At 34.5% G+C, this 21,737-nt stretch overlaps 1 protein-coding gene across 1 annotated transcript in view; it reads left to right on the top strand.

Annotated features, from left to right (window-relative positions):
• Nucleotides 1-21,737, top strand: part of SI (sucrase-isomaltase (alpha-glucosidase)) — a 121,514-nt gene that overhangs the window by 27,571 nt on the left and 72,206 nt on the right. Inside the window, exons 2-9 of the mRNA XM_005864148.1 lie at nucleotides 7,807-7,924; nucleotides 9,499-9,635; nucleotides 15,265-15,382; nucleotides 15,675-15,784; nucleotides 16,708-16,859; nucleotides 18,206-18,377; nucleotides 20,287-20,386; nucleotides 21,276-21,388. Coding sequence (XP_005864210.1) covers nucleotides 7,807-7,924; nucleotides 9,499-9,635; nucleotides 15,265-15,382; nucleotides 15,675-15,784; nucleotides 16,708-16,859; nucleotides 18,206-18,377; nucleotides 20,287-20,386; nucleotides 21,276-21,388 — 1,020 coding nt within the window. The remainder of the gene's footprint in view (nucleotides 1-7,806; nucleotides 7,925-9,498; nucleotides 9,636-15,264; nucleotides 15,383-15,674; nucleotides 15,785-16,707; nucleotides 16,860-18,205; nucleotides 18,378-20,286; nucleotides 20,387-21,275; nucleotides 21,389-21,737) is intronic.

The following is a 21,737-nucleotide window of genomic DNA, read 5'->3' as shown; positions in this document are numbered from 1 at the left end:
GAGTATCATTAATCTCTTTATCCTCTTTGTTGCAAAGTTGGCATTAATAACATATTAACAGGCTAGAGTGGTCATAAAAATCTCAAAATATATTGCAGTATATTGAGCTCCTCAGATACAGCGCTGGGACAGGTGTGGGCAGAACAGTCACTGGGTGACTGCTTGCTGAGGAGAAGTAATTAAACATGGGCAAAGCAGATCCTCAGAAGCCAAGAGGCAAAATATCACCATATGGTTTCTTTGTGCACAAGAAGAAGCACCCAGTTGCTTCAGTCAACTTTTCTGTGTTCTAAGAAGTGCTCAGAGAGGTGGAAGACCATGTCTGCTAAAGAGAAAGGAAAATCTGAAGACATGGCAAAGGCAGACAAGGTATCCCTCCTCAAATGGAAACTAATGAGAAATTAAAGGATCCCAATGCACCTAAGAGGCCTTATTTGGCCTTTTTCTGGTTTTGTTCTATCACTCAAAAATCAAAGGAGAGCATCCGGCCTATCCATTGGTGATGTTTCAAAGAAGCTGGGACAGATGTGGAATCACACTAATGTAGATGACAGATCAGCAGCCTGATGAAAAGAAGGCTCAGCTGAAAGAGAAAAACAGAAAGTATGTTCCTGCATACCAAGCTAAAGGAAAGCCTAACGTAGCAAAAAAGGGAATTGCCAAGGCTGAAAAAAGCAAGAAATAGAAGGAAGAGGAGGAAGATGAGGAAGATGAAGAGAATGACGATGTTGAGGAAGATGAAGAAGATGAATAAGTTGGTTCTAGTGCAGTTTTCTTTTTCTTATATATAAAGCATTAACGCCCCACCCCTGTATACAACTCACTCCTTTTAAAGACAAATATTGAAATGTAAGGCTGTGTAACATTTGTTTTTAAATTGTATAGTGTCCTTTTTTTGTACAGTTGACACACTGTGGAATATGTCTTTAGATAGCCCAGTCCTGGTGGTATTTTCAATAGCCACTAACCTTGCTTGGTACATTATGGAGGTTGTTAACTGGCATGAAAATTTAAAGCAGTTTCTTGTTGATGCACAGCACATATTAGTTATATATGGGGATGGTGGTTTTGTGTTTTTGTTTTGTTTTGTTTTGTTTTGGTTTTTTCCATTTTCAATCCTCTCTGATGCAGCTTATAGGAAATAATTGTTCTGTTGACTGAATACCATTCGAATTGAAAAAATAAAAGTTGCAGCTGTTTTGTTGACATTCTGAATGGTTCTAAATAAATACAATTTTTATTAGAAAAAAGAAACTCAAAATATAGTGAGTAGGATACCTGGGGATAGTTTCTTAGTTCACTGGTCCTGCATTGTCTTGGAAAACTTGAGCTAAATGAGCTTGTGGCCTATATTTTCCTCCTAAAAATTTATGTTTCATGAAATTAATTCTGATATGGCTAAATACTAAAATAAATATTGGGACATTCTGATGTAATCTTTTTTCTTTTTTTATTAAATTTATTGGGATGATGCTGGTTAATAAGATTATATAGGTTTCAGGTGTATAATTTCTTGATACATCATCTGTATATTGCACTGTGTGCCCACCACCCAAAGTCAAATCTTCTTCTATTACCATATATTTGATGTTCTTTACATTTTACTATTTCTCCACTCCCCTTCCCTTTGGTAATTGTTGTTATCTGTATCTATGCGTATTTGTTTGTTTTTCTTAATTATTCATTTCTTGCTTAAAGTTTTATATCCCACATATAAGTGAAATCATATGGTCCTTAACTTTTTTTGTCTGACATTGTCTTAACATGATATTCTCAAGGTCCATCCATGTTATTGCTTCCTATTGGTTGGGGTTAATGAATAGAACCAGAACTAAGGTGGGAGGAAGTATGGAATAAAGGGAACAAAAGAAACTGCTGAAGCCAAAGAACAGTTCATAGAACTAGAGAGGGAAATGTGGATATGAAAGAGAAGATATGTAATTTCAATTTACATAAAGCTTTTTAAATAGAGAAGACATAAACTATATACACATAAAAGAAAATCTAACAGATGACTAAAACTTGACAGAGATTAAGTTTCATTTCAGTAACATGGGAGGCTGGAAGGAAAGTTTGCCCTTATCTTTAAAAGAAGGGAAAAAAAATGGGTAAACAGCTAATTAATTGCTTATTTTGAACCAATCAGAAAAATGAAATTGCAGGGATAACATAAAAACTAACTTCAATTTTAATAGTGATCTAGGTTGTCATGAATATTCATGACTTCACAACTTTTAATTGCTGAAGAATATGCCATTGTATGCATATGCCTGGTGTTGATGGGCATCTGCATTATTTCCAGTTTGGGAAAATTATAAATAAAGTTGCTATAAACATTGATGTAGAAAATTTATAATCAACCTGTCTATAGCTACCTGCTGGGATTTTTATTGGGATTATATTGAATATATATGTTTAATTGTAAGGCATGTAAAGCAGTTTAATATTAAATTGTGTAATCAATGAATATACTCTATCCATTTATTTAGATCTTTGATTTCTTTTATCAACATTTAGTTGTTTTCAGAATAGAGGTTCTGTATATATCTTGTTAGATTTATACTCAAATACTCATTTTAATGCTATCATAAATTATCCATTTATATCTATAGTTATATATGTGCTGGGTAGATATGTATGTATCTCTTCATTTTAGTTTCCAATTGTTATATAGGAACATGATTAACTTAGAATATGACCTTATATCCTGTGACTTTGCTACATTCACATCTTGGTTCTATGGGATTTGGAAGGATTTAATGACATTTTTCACATATATAATTTTGTGCTCTGTGAATAGAGAGTAAATCACTCATGATTTTTATTACATGGGACTTAGTTCTGTCCATTGAGACCATTCTAGCATGAGTCTAATCATATTTCCATATCACTGCTCTTTATATACTGGAAGTTCTCCTTTATATCTCCCCTGAGTCTCACAGTAATCCAAGCATACACTTCTCATATTCTCTTTAAACTTAAAAAGCTAGTTACTCTACTCTGTGTGACCACCTTTAAATATATATACATTCCTTTTAAAAGATAGTGGGAGATTGTGTGCAGAACTCAGATACTAACCTTTTTAGAGTCAAATTGTACTCATCATGACAGTAGAGCTGCAATAATGATAATAGACTATGTTATCTCATATAACTCTGACAGTGACCTTTTGGATAGCTATTTTTCTTTCCACCTTATAGATAAAGAGACTTAAGCTTAAATAAATTAACAAATTTGCCCATGGTTTCTCAGGTATATGTAATACAGCTGGAATTTTTCCTAGGTTTCTCATATTGAATACTTTGCTCTTAAATTCTATACTAGTTTAAACCAGAAGTGTAATTGAAACTGTCATTTTTACTGAATGAAATGGTAAGCAGTTACAAGATAATTTTGATAATTAAATTAGTGCTTTAATGAGAACAGATAAATTAAAATGTTGATTTTAATTTTGGATTACTTATTTATATATCTCTACTTTTGCATTATATTTTTTTCTCTGTTCATCAGATTTTTTATTCACTTGATTTTTAGATTCACTTGTTGATAGATATGTAATTGTTGTTCATAATTTTTATCTTTACCTTTTTTCTTCTTCCTCCTCTTCTTAAAGAATACCTTTCAGCATTTCATATAATACTGGTTTGGTGGTGATGAACTCCTTTAGCTTTTTCTTATCTGTGAAGCTCTTTATCTGACCTTCAATTCTGAATGATAGCTTTGCTGGATAAAGTAATCTTGGTTGTAGGTTCTTGCTATTCATCACTTTGAATATTTCTTGCCACTCCCTTCTGGCCTGCAAAGTTTCTGTTGAGAAATCAGCTGACAGTCGTATGGGTACTCCCTTATAGGTAACTGACTTTTTTTCTCTTGCTGCTTTTAAGATTCTCTCTTTGTCTTTTGCTCTTGGCATTTTAATTATGATGTGTCTTGGTGTGGTCCTCTTTGGATTCCTTTTGTTTGGGGTTCTCTGCGCTTCCTGGACTTGGAAGTCTATTTCTTTCACCAGGTAGGGGAAGTTTTCTGTCATTATTTCTTCAAATAGGTTTTCAATATCTTGCCCTCTCTCTTCTTCTGGTACCCCTATAATTCTGATGTTGGTACGCTTGAAGTTGTCCCAGAGGCTCCTTACACTATCTTCGTATTTTTGGATTCTTTTTTCATTTTGCTTTTCCGGTTGGGTGTTTTTTGCTTCTTCGTATTTCAAATCTTTGACTTGATTCTTGCGATCCTCTGGTCTGCTGTTGGGAGTCTGTATAATATTCTTTATTTCAGTCAGTGTATGCTTAATTTCTAGTTGGTCCTTTATCACAACATCGAGGGTCTCACTAGATTTCTTAAGGATCTCAATACATTTATCGGCGGTTTCCATAAAATTCTTGAAAAATCTGTGCTAGGTGTCCTATAGGGCCCAGTGGCTCAGCCTCCCCAATTACCTGAGGTGGACACTCTTGGTGCACCCCTTTGTGGGCTGTGTGCACAGTCTTGTTGTAGTTAAGCCTTGATTGTTGTTGGTATCACTGGGAGGAATTGACCTCCAGGCCAATTGTCTGTGAGAATCGGCTGTGTCTACAGTGGGAGAACTTCTGTGCTGAAGACACCCTTATGGGACAAGACTTGCTTCAGTGGGGCTTTGGTGCTCACTCTTGCATTATATTTTCATGGATTTGGTCAATTCTTCAATCTTAAGAAGATTCACAATGAGACACAGGAGATAACTTTTATTAATCATTGCTTTTTATGATTTATTAGCTTTTAATAGTTAGTTCCTACAAATATTTTCCAAATCCCAGCTTACAAATATGTTGCTACTTTCCAGTGAGAGTTTAAATCTCATACAACGTGATAAAACAGTTATGAAGAAACATCCAAATAAACAAAATAAAACTTTGAAAAGAGAAAAAATAGTATAAGTAAATACTTTAATGTTCCTTTGCTAATTCATAGCTTACAGAAATCAAAGACTATTTCAGAGCATAATTATTAATTAACTTAGATTCCCATATTGAAATATTGACCTAAACTATTTGCGGGTTAAGGCTTTTTACAATTGCCTGTCGAACATGTTTACTAAGTAATGATAGGCTGGTTGAGGGTGCAATAAAACTTTATGAGTAGCACGATATATACCTGAGCAGTTTTCCCTGATCATGACTTTGGCAGCCTTACCCTAGCTCTGGTACAAACTAGCAAACAGAACAGGCTATGAAATAAGGTAAGTTTATGCGTAACAATTCTTTGTTATTTTCATGTTTCCAAGTAGTTATGTGTTCTCTTAGTTCATGTTAACAATCTTCTTGTTTATCTGCACTTCTTTAAAATATTAAAGATAACATATTTCCATTTGTCATTTTAAATATATAGCCCCTTGTACTAAAATAGGAGAGGAGATTTCTAGTTTTTTTTTAAGAAGTAAGAATATTTTCTTTGCCCAGCTCTTTATTATACTTTTTGTCAAACTTAAGTGGATTTATAGCAGGTGTAGTTTAATTGCTTTATAGAGAAGAAAATAAGGATCAAAATATTTTGTAATATAGAAAATACTCTAAGTATGATTAAATATATTTTATCTAAAATATATATACACAGGCAGAGTAGAATGCTACAATTATAAAACATTTGATCTTTTCTAGTAAATCTTTTAAAGATCAATCACCACATTACCATCTAATAATATATTGCTCATTTTGAAAATAATATACAGAGAAAGGACATAATTTCCCCAGAGTATATAATTTCCTCAAAAAAATGTTACTTAAAATTAGTGATTAAAAATAATATCACTGCAATTACCATCTACAACATATGAACAATTTTAATATTGATTGTTTATGAGTACTCACATAAGAATTTTAATTTTCGGGCATTAATTTTGTTCTCATTTTCTAGATACAAGAGGGTTTGCTTCATGACAATAGGCATTTCTTTTACTTTTCTTAATAAAAAAAAGCAGGTTTTTTTTTGCTTTTTTTTTGCTTCTTGATAACAAAGTAGGATATTACTTTGAATGACACTTAAATTATTTAAAGTTAAACATTAAATGCAACTGCGTCATTTCTCATATAACACTGAGCAATTGAGTTTCATTTTCTAAACAGCTTAAATATCATCTGTAAGGTTTAGTTTCTATTTAGTTTATCTGAATGTTACCAATGTAATAAACAGCTTATATATGTGTGAATTACAAAACGTTTAAATATCTGTTATATCATAAAAATTGAGGTTGCACTTGCTCGATGTTAGGTTCAGAACCACTTTCATGATTCTTGCTATAAAAATACAATAATCCAATAGGGAAATTGACATATGTATAAATAATTGCAATAGATTTGGTATCTGCCATGGTAAAATGGAAAAAGTATACATAGTCCCTCTGCCTCTAAGAGTAGGAAAGGACTCACTGAGGAAATGGCATTTGAACTGGAACTAACCTAGAAAAGCATATGTGGAAGGATTGAAGAAAGATTAAATAGCATGCATTGCCCTTACCGGTTTGGCTCAGTGCATAGAACATCAGCTTGTAGACTGAAGGGTCCAGGGTTCGTTTCCAGTCAAGGGCATGTACCTTGGCTGCGGACACATCCCCAGTAGGTGGTGTACAGGAGGCAGCTGATCGATGTTTCTCTCTCATCGATGTTTCTAACTCTCTATTCCTCTCCCTCTCTGTAAAAAAATCAATAAAATATATTTTTAAAAAATAGCATTCACTAAGATATATTATCCAAAAAAGATGTAGTTGTGGGCGTCATTCTGAAAATATTTTGGAAGTAGAATCAACAGGACTTGTAGAATGATTGACAGTGGTAGAAAGATATGGGTGAGCGAAAAGAAGCTTTAGGTTGAGACAACTTGGTATAGGAACTGACATAGATAGGTGAAGGAGAAGGAACTAGTGTGAGAGGCCCCCCTCATAAATGTTGATTTAAAAACTATTGAGTTAAGATTTACATAAAAATTATAGAATACAGAAAAGCCATAAAAACAGGAAGGCTAGAAAAGATGAGTGATGTATAGTCAAAACAAAATTAAATAAACTTTAAGATAATTACTAAAATGAGTTCTTCCCAATCTATATTTAGATATCTTCTGTATGCTAACGCAAATGCATAATGTTATCTTAAAATTAATATATATATATAGTTTTGTATGATATATTTTATTTGCTATTTAAGGAACTTGAAGATTATATAGTTTGAATCTTTTTTTAAAGCAACAACTCACAATTATATACTGCACATATATATATATAATATATGTGTATTTTATTTTTCATTTTTATACTTTTTAGATATGTTATATTTATATTTTTTTTACATATTTATAATCTTTTCACAATATTGTTATAAGAAAACTGTTGGAATTTGAGATACAATAGCTATAGTAGGAAGAACTACATTTTTTTACTTTGAAATTCTTAAGTAAAATGTGCAAACCAGTGTTTCTTTCATACACTGTATCCTTGTAAAAATTAAGGAACAGAGTACAAACTTGAGGGGTTTTAGACTTGAAAAATGTTCTAAAATGAGAGAGCAAGGCACACCTGCTGGAGATCCTTTTTAAAAAATGATTCCATCTTAGTATGCTGCTAAATGCACATCCTGAATTCACTCCTTTTACTTAAAATTGAGTGTGTTGTTTACATTTTCCCAAAGTATATTATTTTAGATTGTAAATTTATGGAAATCTTTCCAGCTCTGCTTGTGTTGTGCTTAACTCAAAAAATGTATATAATTTTATGATAATGATGATGGCTTTTTGTAGCTATGTATTTTATATTTTAAACAAATATTTCTTTTTTTTTTTTAGATGGCACGTAAAAAATTTAGTGGCTTAGAAATCACTCTGATTGTCCTCTTTATTATAGTTACCATAATAGCTATTGCCCTAATTGCTGTTTTAGCAACCAGGACACCTGCTGTTGAAGGTAAGTAGTGTTAAAAATAATTGCACAATCTAGTGAAGTTACAGGGAAGTTTACTCCATAATAGTTAGGCTTTTGGAAAAGTAGTTTATGAGATGAAAATTATAAAAAAACAGATTTGGCTAAGTTATGTAATTACTCCAACTTATTCTATCCATTATATCTTAGTTATTTCAATGAAGAGCCATTGTAATTAAGAAATCTGTGTGCTCTCACATTAACCCTCTTCCCCACAATGGGCTGTTTGGGAAACAGCAAAGAGGCAAAGGGATCAAGGTGTTAATGAAGGTGGAATAATTGTCTACCGGTGAGACTCTTCCAATTAGTGGGAAGACCTGGGTTTATACTCTGGTTTTCAGACACTTGCAAAGGGGGGTGGAAAATTTGGGGGAGTACCCTGTTTGTTTTAGACTCTTTGAAAAAAGAGACACAGAGAGAGAGAGGTTGCATGAGAAAAAAAGAAAGAGGCAAAGGAAACAAGGCTTGAAATGTTTACCCTTTTTATGAATTATTCTATTCTAATTTAGAGTGGATGAATACTACTCTGGTTGACCTAATCTACTTTCTCTTTTCATCATTCTATCTTGACCAAATCAAAACTGGAATGGATGTTAAGTTGTCTTCAAAGTAACTGTAGTTAGCACTTTCTACTGCTCTTAGTCTTTTGTTTTATCTTTTTCCAGTAAACCAGAAGCTCACTACATTGTGAAGCAATCAAATTTAGCTTGCCCATACCTGATGGCTAGAAAGATCTTTATTATATAGACTAGAGGCCCAGTTCACAGAATTTGTGCATGGTTGTGTCCCTAGCAGCTGCTGGTCGCCGGCTGGGAGCTCCGTTCCCCCGGGCTGTCAGCCGCTGCTGGCCAGGGCCACCCTTTACACCTGCCTTGGCCTGGTGCCACCTGCTCACCTGCTCCCCCATCCCGCCACTGTTCCACTCTCATTGGGGCCCATCAGGGTCAGCAGCACTCCACTGCCGCCCGTTGCCAGCGCTGCGTCACCGATGCCCGCCATGTTCCGCGCCACCCCTTGGTGGTCAGTGCACATCCAACTCCTGCCTATAGGGGCAATTTGCATATTAGCCTTTTATTATTTAGGATTTGGGATTTATTTTTCATTGCTGTTCCCTGCTTTCTCTTTTAATTACCTTCAAGTATCTTCTTTCTCCTACTTTTCTTTTTTCTTCTTTAATTTTTGTCTCCTTCTCTACATTATTTTCCCATCCATGTTTCTTCATCTTCCTTCTTCATCTATACAAAACAAATTGTAAATATGATGGGAATGTACATTTTGTTTCCTTTTAAATCTACTTCAAGACCTTCTGTGAATATATTTTGTTTTTCTGAAGAAACAGTCAACAGGGATCTACAAATCTATTTTTAAATATCATCTGGATATTTTCCTTTTGAGGACTAAGATCTGAATTTGTGGGTTCTAATTTAATGCCAAGTTTATTTTATTTTATTATATAAAAAATCATGTATTCTTTCAATGTAAAGCATTCACTACTTTAAAATATGAAAAAGTAATATCATATCACATTTTATTTTATTGACCTTCCCCCCCACCCCCAGGAAGTACTGGTTCTACTGCAACTCCAGCAACTACTCGTTCAACCACTGTGCATCCGGGGTCAGGAAAATGTCCAAGTGAGCAGTATGATCCTATCAATGAGAGAATAAACTGCATTCCAGATCAATTTCCAACAAAGGTCTGAAAATAAGTCTTTAATATTTTTATGAACAGATATAGTCAAATAATTATATTAAAATATTACTCAATATTGGTTCAATTCCTATATTTTTAAGATGTAGCCATCAATTAGGCTGCATTCACCTTTTTAATATAGTTCTGTATAAACAGATGAGCGATAATAGAAATAATTGAGATTGCTTTTCTGTATCTCTATTCAATTCAAATTTAAAAGTTAACATTTTTATACTTAACGAGGTATTATTAATTTTATAAACTTTCCTAAAATTCTATCCTCTCAAATCAACTAATTAAAATAAAAACCTTTGGCAATATATAACACTTGAGAGAGAATATCTATTCTCAAATAGAGTATTTGTAATGGCATTAAGAAGTATCAATGGAAAATAAAGTAACATTGATTTTTTGAATATTGTTAATTTTTTATTATTTGGTTATTTGGTAATTTGGAAGAAGCTGAATGGAAATAATTAAGGGTAACTGAATGGATTCATATAATCTTAAATTGACTCTTCTTTGGTCTTCATAACCTGTATGGGAATAAAGGTCAATGAGTGTGTGTGTCTTTGTGTATTCACTTTTTCAATATCTATATATTATAATGTATTATACCTAGACCAGAGGCCCAGTGCACAAAAATTTGTGCACACGGGGGCATCCCTCAGCCCGGTCTGTGCCCTCTCGCAGTCTGTGACCCCTCAGGGGAAGACCACCTGCTGGCTTAGACCCGCTCCCTGGGGGATCGGCCTAAGCTGGCAGTCCGACATCCCTCTGGCAGCCTGGGAGCCCTCGGGGGATGTCCACTTGCCAGTGGGAGCAGGCTTAAGCTGCAATTGGACATGCTTAGTGCTGCTGAGGAGGCGGGAGAGGCTCCCACCACCACCGCTGTACTGGCAGCCGGCAACCTGGCTTGTGGCTGAGCAGAGCTCCCTCTATGCGAGCGCACTGACCACCAGGGAGCAGCTCCTGCATTGAGCATCTGCCTTCTGGTGGTCAGTGTGTGTCATAGTGACCAGTCATTCCCAGTCATTCTGCTGTTAGGGTCAATTTGCATATTACTTTTTTATTATATAGGAGTGCCTGGCTAGCCTGGGTGAGGGGCTGATGGCTGTTTGCATGCTGGCCACAGCCCCTTCAGGGTGGGAGTCCCCACTGGAGTGCCTGGCCAGCCTGGGTGAGGGGCTGAGGGCCATTTTCAGGCTGGCCACAGCCCCTTCAGGGTGGAGGGTCCTGCTGGGGTGTCTGGCCAGGCTGGGTGAGGGGCTGAGGGCTGTTTTCAGGCTGGCTAAGCCCCTCAGCGGGGACCCTCACCCCATGAGGGTGTGGCCAGCCTGGGTGAGGGGCTGATGGCTGTTTGCATGCTGGCCACAGCCCCTTCAGGGTGGGAGTCCCCACTGGAGTGCCTGGCCAGCCTGGGTGAGGGGCTGAGGGCCATTTTCAGGCTGGCCACAGCCCCTTCAGGGTGGAGGGTCCTGCTGGGGTGTCTGGCCAGGCTGGGTGAGGGGCCCGCCATCTTGGTTGGGTTAATTTGCATATAGTCTCTCTGATTGGCTGGGGGGCGTGGCTTAGGGCATAGCGAAGGTATGGTCAATTAGCATCTTTGTCTTTTATTAGTGTAGATAATATAAATATTATATACTAATCATATCATATACCATTATACAATATATTCAAATTATATTATATACTTTCCCATGATATGTCTACTACATAATATGCCTAATATATTGCATATCTCTATAATATACAGATAGTATGCATATATATAATCTATTATACCCACAACATCTATACTAATAAAAGGGTAATATGCTAATTAGGCCAGGAGACCTTCCAGGAGACCTTCCAGACATCCTTCTGGACAAAGCTATGTTGGCGGGGCCAAGGCAGTGGTGGTTAGGGACAGGAGGCAGTTGGGGGTGAGCAGGCTGGTAGGGGGTGGCAGTTGGGGTGATCAGGCCAGCAGGGGGTCAGTTGGGGGCGATCAGGCCAGAAGGGGGGCAGTTGGGGGCAATCAGGCTGGAAAGGAAGGGCAATAGGGGGTTATCAGCTTGGCAGACAGAGTGGTTAGGGGCGATCAGGCAGGCAGGCAGGTGAGCAGTTAGGAGCCAATAGTCCCGAATTGTGAGAGAGATGTCTGACTGCCGGTTTAGGCCCGATCCCCTGTGGCAGTCGGATATCCCCCAAGGGGTCCCAGATTGGAGAGGGTGCAGGCCAGGCTGAGGGACACCCACCCCCCGTGCATGAATTTCGTGCACCAGGCCATTAGTCCTATATAATGAAGTGCTAATATGCTAATTAGACCAAACAACAGAATGACTGTCCAGACAACCTTCCGGACGAAGCCGGGGCTGCGAGGGCCAAGGCAGCCAGGGCTACGAGGGCCAAGCCCCTTGCACTAATTTCGTGCATCAGGCCTCTAGTATATCTGTAATATGCATAGCTGAATCTCACATAATTTTCTAATTACTTTGCCATGAGAACTTGAAAATAGGTGAGATTTTTTTATTCATAGGACAACTTTAGGAATAGTGGGTTCTATTCCTTAATAACTGAAAAAAATAGCTAAGTACCAGTGTTTAATGTGACACAGTGAGCAAATTGGACAGATATTCTTTTACGCTAATATTCTCCTTAGGAGATAATTGAAGCTTAACATACAATCCTGTTAGGAAAATTTGGATTATTAAGATCTTAAAGAGAAAACATTTAAAAGCCATTTGTTTGAGGTTTATGTGCCTACTATTAGTCTTTAATGCAGTCTGTTAAGCTGCTAAAGAGTGTTTTCAATGTGAAATGAATTAAACTTATTAATTTAACAATTTTTAGCTAATCTATTTTATATTTGTCATTTAAGAATAAAAGGTGAACTTTAAATGGTGTTGTAAGAAATAGCCTTAAAGCTTACCCAGAATGCATTTATTAGTCAGCTATAATAAAATATCACTGACTGATGGCTTAAACAATAGACATTTATTTTCTCACTATTCTGGAAGCTAGAAGTCAAGATGCCATTATGGTTGGTTTCTGGTAAGAGTTTTGCTGGTTTTTAGATAGCTGCATTCTTTTGTCTTCACCTGGACCTTTCTTCTGTGAATGGAGAGAGAGAGAGAGAGAGAGAGAGAGAGAGAGACTCTTCTTTTTCTTAAGAGTTTACCAATCCTGTCAAATGAGCCTCACTTAATGACCTCATTATTTAAACCTAATTACCTCCTTAAAGTGCTTATCTCCAAATAAGGTAACATTAAAGGTTAGAGCTTCCTACATATGAAATGTGGGGGACACAATTCAGTTCATAATACAGAGTCAACCCAGTATGTATGATTACATATAATTCTATAATTCTATATGGGTATTTATATACACATAAAATAAAAATAAGAACATAAATTTATTTTACATTTACCTACTAAAGTTTACGCCTATTGGTGAATATTTAATGTTTTAATTGTTTTGCCTTTTCAAATGAAGCAGAAAGAAAAGTGAAATTAGAATAGGAATGATAAGTAATAGGAGAAAATGTCTGAAATCCTGAAAAATAGGCAAATGATAAACATAAATAACAAGTATCAAAATTTATTAAAAAATACCACAAATTATTAATTTAGTAAGAGCATGAGGTGATATACATTTTTAAATTAATATTTTGTTGTATATATGTAGTGTGTTGAATATGTTGTACCCAGATTTATGTTTAAGTGGAGCCTCAAATGTGACCTCCTTTGGAAATAGGTCTTTGCATATGTACTTAGTTAAATGTGGTCATACTGGATGAGGGTGGGCCCTAATTCCAATGACTACTGTCCTTATAAGAGGAGGGCTGACACACACAGGACCACAGGGAAGAAGGCCATGTGAAGATGGAAGTAGAGATTACAATAATGTATCTTCAAACCAAGGAATGTCAAGCGTGGCCAAGAGCCACTAGAGGCTAGGAACAGACATGGAAGAATTATTCCCTATGGCCTCAGAGGGAGCCTGGTTCTGCTAACACCTTGCATTAGTACTTCTAGACTCCAAAACTCTGAGAGAATAAATTTCTCAAACTACCCTTTTCATGGGTGTCACACTGCTGTTGGAAACTCTTACAGTATGTCTTGAGGAACTTCATGTAACCCCATTTTACTAAATATTTTTTTTAATTTAGCAAGATATGATTATAATTTGCTTATTTATTGTCTCTTGTTTTTAAAACTTTACACCTTTCTAAATAAGTATATGTATGTCTAATTTTACCTCTCATTTCACACAACATTTTTTTTTTTTTAAGGGAGGAGAGGGGAGGGGAGGGGAAGGAGGGCAGGGCTGAGCTAGCGAAGTTCTCCTCCTCTGGCAGGCCACCGGGAGCCCTCACACAACATTTTCAAAAAAAAATTTCTAAATAAGGACTACTGTAAGTGACAATTTTTATGCAATTGTTTTTTTGTATTGCTGGGAGAATTTCTATAAGTTAGATAACTAGAGATAAAATTGCCTGATCAGCCCAGCCAGCGTTGCTCAGTGGTTGAGCATAGACCTATGAACGAGGAGGTCATGGTTCAATTCCCCATCAGTGCACAGCCTGGGCTGTGGGCCCAATCCCCAGTATGGGGAGTGCAGGAGGCAACCAATAAATGATTCTCTCTCATCATTGATGTTTTTATATTTCTCTCCCTTTCTCTTCTTCTCTGAAATAAAAATATTTTTTTAAAATTGCCTGATCAAAAGCCACACACACTTGAGAGTACATGTATGTATGTATGTGTATATTTGTGGGTGTGTGCACACATGTTTGTCAGATGCTGCTTTAATTTGATATTAATAGAAATAGGATAGAAAGTTACATGTATAACATCATATAGCTACTAAAAGTGGGGGTTTTTAACTTTTTTCCAGACAAATAGCTAAGAAAATAAAAACCATTGGTGTTCAAGTTATGAGTGTATCACACTATAAAATTTAAATGTTAAATATATTTTAATTATACTGGTGTTAACACATAACATCACCATGTGGCCTAACTTTTTATATAACCATATATAATTTTTCTCCTACTCCACACAATTTTTCCATATAGATAACAAAATTACTGAAAATACAGTATTTTGCTTTATACATTGACTATAATGGCAGCAACTAGTTGCCACACCTGGAACATACACTAGTTTAAATAGTTGAAGTAAACATTGAACTAACAATTAGCTGGAAATGAGAACCTTACATATATTATGTAGACTTGAATTCAGGGCCATATCTTCATCTTTGTGGAATCACTTGCCCACTGATACACTAGTATACAAGAAATATTTTAGTTCTTCTGCAGTGACTATAAGACAACAGAATGGATTGTAATTACCCAGAGGGCAGAAACCTTAGAATTTACAATCATGTGCACTGGTATGGAAATTAAACACAACTCAGGGCATCAATCTCTGATATGATGTAATGAATTCAATTGATAAAGGATTTATATTTCTTTCAAATGAGAGGAAGAAAAGAATAAGTGATATTTTAACATATATACATAAGCTTTTTAAAAAACGTTCATTTAAACATTTTTTGAGTGAATGAATGTTTAAGAAAATAAGAGATTGACACAAACGATAACAGTACTAACCATGTAATTCCTTTTATAAATGTTTTATCAGGCTACTTGTGAATTGCGAGGTTGCTGCTGGAGACCCTGGAATAATTCTGTTATACCTTGGTGTTTCTTTGCAAATAACCATGGCTATACTGTTGCGGGAATGAAAAAAAGAAATACTGGTGAGAATTGTTCTATCATGGTGATCCAATATCATATATTTGAAGTTGAATAAAAAATATGTTTTAAATTTTTCTTTGGAAAATAAATAGAATTAAATGGAAAGTATGTATTCAAGAATGTCCAAAATGATTATATTTAGAATTTATTTTTTATAATTGTATCTTCTGTATAGAAAAAGAGATCAATATTTGTGATAAAAATCAATGACATTGCAAATACAAGAAAACATGTAATAATTATTAATCTTTATAAATCAAGGCATGACTCATACCAACTTTTTGTTTCTTTAAGGACTTGAAGCCCAATTAAACAGGATTCCTTCACCCACAATATTTGGAAATGACATTAACACTCTTGTCCTCACAACTCAAAGTCAGACATCCAATCGTTTCCGGTTTAAGGTTTGGTTTTTGGGATTTCTAAAAAAAAAAAGTTAATAATAAAAAGCGTGTTATGAGCATACCATTCATTCTACCAAGACATTTGCTCCCTCAAAAAATATTTACTCCATAGCAGAGGACTAATTAGACTAGTTAGTTACTAGACTACTCTGAGCTTTCGTACTCAAATGTAACATAAATAGTTCCTCAGGCAGTATTTTTGGAGACTTTAATAATGTAGTCATTGTAAAATACAGTGTCTTAAGAATAAAACTCAATAAACTGTAGTAATTTTTATTCCAACTACAGACTGTGACTAAGAATTAGTTTAAATTTTAATTTGAGAAAGGGGTTAATTGTGCTGTATAAATGTGACTTACACTCCCTAGTTCTTTTTATCGGTATCACTTGTCTTTGTGATTTTAAATAAACTAGTTTTTGTGTGGGTGTTTTAGCAGTAGTTTACTAGTATGGTCTTTTGGATTTGAAAACATTATATCCTGTGTATATTACCTTTTTAGCAAAGTTTTCAAGGAATTAAGGCATTTTTTAAACAAAATTTAAAATCATTATGGGATTTATAAGGGGTAAATAATGAAAAGCAATAAGGATAATTAAATTCACAAAAACCTAGTATTCAAAAATCAATATTTTGTAATACTATTATTAATATTTTATATCAGTCAATAAAAATCTTTATTTTATACACAGTACTTTTATAACCAAGTAATTCTATTTATTTCTTAACAACTTATACAATTTATTTTGTGCACAGCTATTCAACAATGTTAAAATTAAGTTTATGGCTAGACTAATAACTCACTTATAAAATTATTACATGTATTAATTTCTATTTGGAATTTACATTTAATATTTAATTCAGACCTGGAAAATTAAATAACAGTTTTTAATAAGATAATGCTAACTTGTTTAAATCTTTGTAGATCACTGATCCAAATAATAGAAGATATGAAGTTCCTCATCAGTTTGTAAAAGAATTTAGTGGAACTGCAGCTTCTGATACATTGTATGATGTGAGCGTTAGAGTAAATCCATTCAGCATCAAAGTTTTTAGAAAAAGCAACAATAAAATTTTGTAAGTAATTGGAATTATCTTATTTTACATTTATACATGGTTAAATAACTATTCAATTTTATCCTATTTTAGAAATAGGAAAATCTTAATTTTATTGTGTTTTATTAAAATATATTTTTATTGATTACAGAGAGGAAGGGAGAGGGAGAGAGAGATAGAAACATCAATGATGAGAGAGAATCATTGATAGGCTGCCCCCTGCAGGCCCCCTACTGGTAACTGAGCCCGCAACCCACGCAAGTGCTCTTGACCGGAATCAAACCCAGGACCCTTCAGTCCCCAGGCTGACGCTCTGTCCACTGAGCCAAACTGGCTATAGTAGGGCAATCTTAATTTTAAATCATTTTCAGAAAGAATAGCTTTCATTCCAAAAGAGGGTGGTGTACATCTTTTTTAAAGATATATTTATACAGGAATTTTTGTTTCTGTGGATGAAAATTACAAGGACAGGCCAACCAAAGTTGAAGGTGGAGAGCATCAGTGATACGTGTTAGCCTTGCCTAAGTTTTCACAGACCTAGAACCCCTATCGTGTCCTTTCCCTATTATTTACCTTAAGTCTGTTGTCAATTTATAGGATCAACTAGCTACTATTCAGAGGGAGGCTAATTTTTATAGTAATGCTAAAGGTCTTTTCTTATTTATAGATATTCAATTAAATATAGCATTGAATGCCTTCATTATGAATGTAGTGTGAGGAATATTTGAGAAGGAACTTAGTAATCTTTCAGATAAATTCTTTTGCATCTCCAGGAAAGGTTAATTAAGCGGCCAGGATCAAGTCTCCACAATTGCCTCTCTTAAATATATTTTTATAATTCGCAATTACCTTTATGTTAAATCACAAAAATATTAAATGTTATTTCACATCTCATAGTATATATTTGATATGCATAAAATATAAAACCTTTTTTATTTTTCAAAGAATGATTTTGAACTCAATTTTAGCATAGATGTCAGAGGAGGGAAGACTGCCTCTGGAACAAGGCAGAACTGGATTTGAAATCTGGCTTTCCTGTCTACGAGGTTGTCACCTTAGAAAAAAATGAATTCACTTTCCCAATTCTGTCATTGGTGAAATGGGATTCATAAAGGTAGTTGTGCTTTAGGATTGTGATGAAAGGAGAGAATGCATGTGAAGGAATATATTGGTGATGATGAATTAAATTGTGTTGATGGAATTAACAAGTTCTGCTTATGGTATAATTGATGTGTTCTTAAGAAGTGACCATGGCTAACATGTGACATATTTAAAATGAAGCATTCTGGAAAATAACATAGACCTAGATCCAGTAGAGTATATTTTTTATAATTCTAGATCATTTATTTTCTTCTTTCATGGTACAGGTTTGACACCAGCATTGGTCCCTTGGTATATTCTGACCAGTATCTACAGATCTCAACCAGGGTTCCCAGTGAATATATTTATGGTTTTGGGGAACATATTCATAAGAGATTTCGTCATGATTTGAATTGGAAAACATGGCCAATTTTTACCCGGGATCAACTTCCTGGTGATGTAAGGAACTATCTTTCTTATTATAAATAAAATTGCTATATTGAAGCTGATAGTACTTTAAGCCTATTTGAAATCCTCCAGTGTTACATAATCCACAAGTTTATTTATTGTAAGGGCAAGAATTGATAACAAAATCTTAAATTATATCAATAAGTGACCAACAGATTTTATGCATGTTTAAATAGGTATTTCCAGTTTATGAATGTTTTCTTTTGATTTTTATATTTTATCATTTCCTTTTTGGTCACTCTTGTACTTAAACCTATCATTGTATTAAAATAATTCTAAACTCTTAGCATGTTATACATGGTTTTGTGTGATATAATGTCTGTCTATCTATTGGAGATCATATTGGGCATTTATGCCTACTTCTTTCTCTTCCATAACATATTATAACCTTCTATAAGTTCACCCATTTGCACAAGGAGTTGGTTCTCTTTTTAAATACTGAAACCTGAAATTCTTTATCATGTATTCAATGTCATTGAGGGCTCTTTTAAAGTTTCACCTCATAGCAATTTCTCCCAAACTCTTTTATAAAGAATTAATATTTACTTTCTAACCCTTTATTCATATCCTATATAATAAAGATGTAATATGCAAATGGTCGTTACGCCGTGAAACGTAACAACCGACCACATAATGACTGGATCATGGATCAGCAGGAGGGTGGGGCAGCGAGCTACAAGCAGGTGGCGGAGAGCTACAGGAGGGGGCAGGGCAGCAAGTTATGACGGGGAATATGAGGGGGGAATGGAGGAGCTACAGGAGGGCGGGGCAGGGGGTGGAGAGCTACTGGAGGTCAGCAGCGAGCTACTGGCGAGCTACTGGCACACAGATTTGTGCACAGGGCTATTAGTTTTAGTATAACAATCATCACAGTATATTATTTGTGCATATATGTGAATATACTTCCAGAATATGAGATTCTTCAGGACAAAGACCACATCATTTAATTTTTTTTATTAATTCATGATTGTTTTGAGTAAAATTATAGCAACTTTAAAAAAATGTTTTTATTAATTTTTTAAAGAGAGATGAAGAGGAAGGGAGAGATAGAAACATCAATGATGAGAGAAACATTATTGATTGACTGTCTCCTGCACGCCCCCCACAGGGGTTCAAGCCCACAACCTGAACATGTGCCACAACCAGGAATCGAACTGTGACCTCCTGGTTCATAGATCAATGCTCAACCCCTTGGTCACACCGGCCAGGCAAATTTTAGCAACTCTTTAAATGCCAATGTTAACTATTTTATTCCTAAAAAATGAATAAGTAAATTTGTTTTAACAATCCCCACTGGGTACAGGATGACTAACAAATTCTACCAATCCTTGTTTACAGTAATAAACACCAGGCTGACGACCTCATAGCTATTTTAAATGCATTCTTTCCTTTGAACCTCCATATTCAACCAGTCAAGAACTCTTATTTCTTTTACCTCATAAGTGTATTTCCAATTTGCCTCTTCCATTTCATCTACTCATCAGCTCTCAATAAATGTGCTGCAAAAGTTCTATGAGAGTGGACATAATTCCGGAATTCTCTGCAGTTCCTTGGGTATATATGAACATAGTGGTTAAATATGTCAATACCCTATCATGTGTAGCTTATTAAAACTCATTTAATCATAATAAAACATAAGTGAAAGTTAAATAATTTCTTACTAGTACAAATCATATATTATGTTACATATTTTATCTTCATATGTTAATAATTAAAATCATTTTGATGTTTTTGTGCTGCAGAGTTACACAAGGCACATACACTGTAGAAGGAAAGATTAGCATAGAGCTAAGAATGATAAATAACAGAAACAAAGTGGAATTTGTAAAAGCCATTTTAAATATATAAACTTTTTGTGTTAAATAGACTTAAAATTTAATTTTAACATTTTGTCTTATAGAATAATAATAATTTATATGGCCATCAAACATTCTTCATGTGCATTGAAGGTACTTCTGGAAAGTCATTTGGTGTTTTCTTGATGAACAGCAATGCGATGGGTAAGAGTAATTTATCTGATGATATATTTAAATGAGATTTAACTTGAAATATTTGAACTACTCTCTTTATTCCAATAATAGATATTATCTGAGAGTAAACTCTATTGTTAGTGATGTAGTATGTGAAATTATAAGTAGGTTTTGAAGTTAGTGAGACACTGAATTTTTGCATGCCAGTACTCTATTTGGAAAAAAATGTTACATTGTGATATTCAGGATTTTTCTTTTTCCTTTAGAACAACATTGAAACACACCCATGAAAATGAATATTCCCATTTCCATAGTCTCGTTTGTTAAGATAAGTTAGCATACAAATAAAAAAGAGAAAGGTTGATATGGGGAGAGAAAGAAGAGATAGTATTTTATTAGTTTATCATAATTCAAGTAATGTAAAATCTCTTTTAATGTTATGAGTGCAATACCTATATTTAACAGGTAAACTGATGATAATAAAAGACACAAAATTAATAATTCAGCAAGAACAGTAATATTAGATGGTTATCCAGGCAATTATTGTTTTACATACAGAACCATCAAATTTTCCATGTTTTTCTTAGAAACAACTACTTGAAATGCAATTTAAGAAAGAAATATTATTGTTGCAAAAGGACTGGTTTCCTCTTCCTTGCTATGCAATTTCTATGGGAGCTTTTGCCAGTATCTTTACAAGGAAACATCTGGGATATCCTCTCATAAACCTCATACATGGTAGCATTTTACTTTTTCCATGTATTTTTCCTATCTTCAATATCTTATTTCCTCATACTTATTTAAAAACAGCTTAAAATTATGTGCTCAATAGACAACACTTTAAATAGATACCATAATCATTTTATCACTCTTTACCTTTTTACTGTTGACATATGCTTTCTCAATTTTTATGTTGTAGAGATTTTCATCCAGCCTGCTCGTATCATAACTTACAGAATCATTGGTGGCATTCTGGACTTTTACATCTTTCTAGGTGATACACCGGAACAAGTAGTGCAACAGTATCAAGAGGTTTGTTTCAGGTTTATATTATAAGATATTTTTAACATATATAACTTGCCTACATATTTAAATGACTTTATTTAAGATATCTGGAGCCTGATAGCTAACTGTATGTTTAAATCTTACCATTTCTCAGTTATGTTAGGTGGTTTTTATTTTTGGTTTTGTTTTCTGTACTGTGAAGCCTATGTATATTTAAATGTCTATCTATCTGACATACAATTGTGTATTCTAGGCATTTGAGTTCAGAAGTTGAATTTTTTTATGAGGCAGTATCTTCAAGCCTCAGGATAGGCAATGGATATATAGATTATACAACTCTATGGTAAAAATCCTAGAGGCAACTGAATTATGAGGA

The sequence above is a fragment of the Myotis brandtii genome, unplaced genomic scaffold, assembly GCF_000412655.1.
Source record: "Myotis brandtii unplaced genomic scaffold, ASM41265v1 scaffold186, whole genome shotgun sequence".
NCBI lineage: Eukaryota > Metazoa > Chordata > Mammalia > Chiroptera > Vespertilionidae > Myotis > Myotis brandtii.
This window is presented reverse-complemented; position numbering and strand designations above follow the sequence as displayed.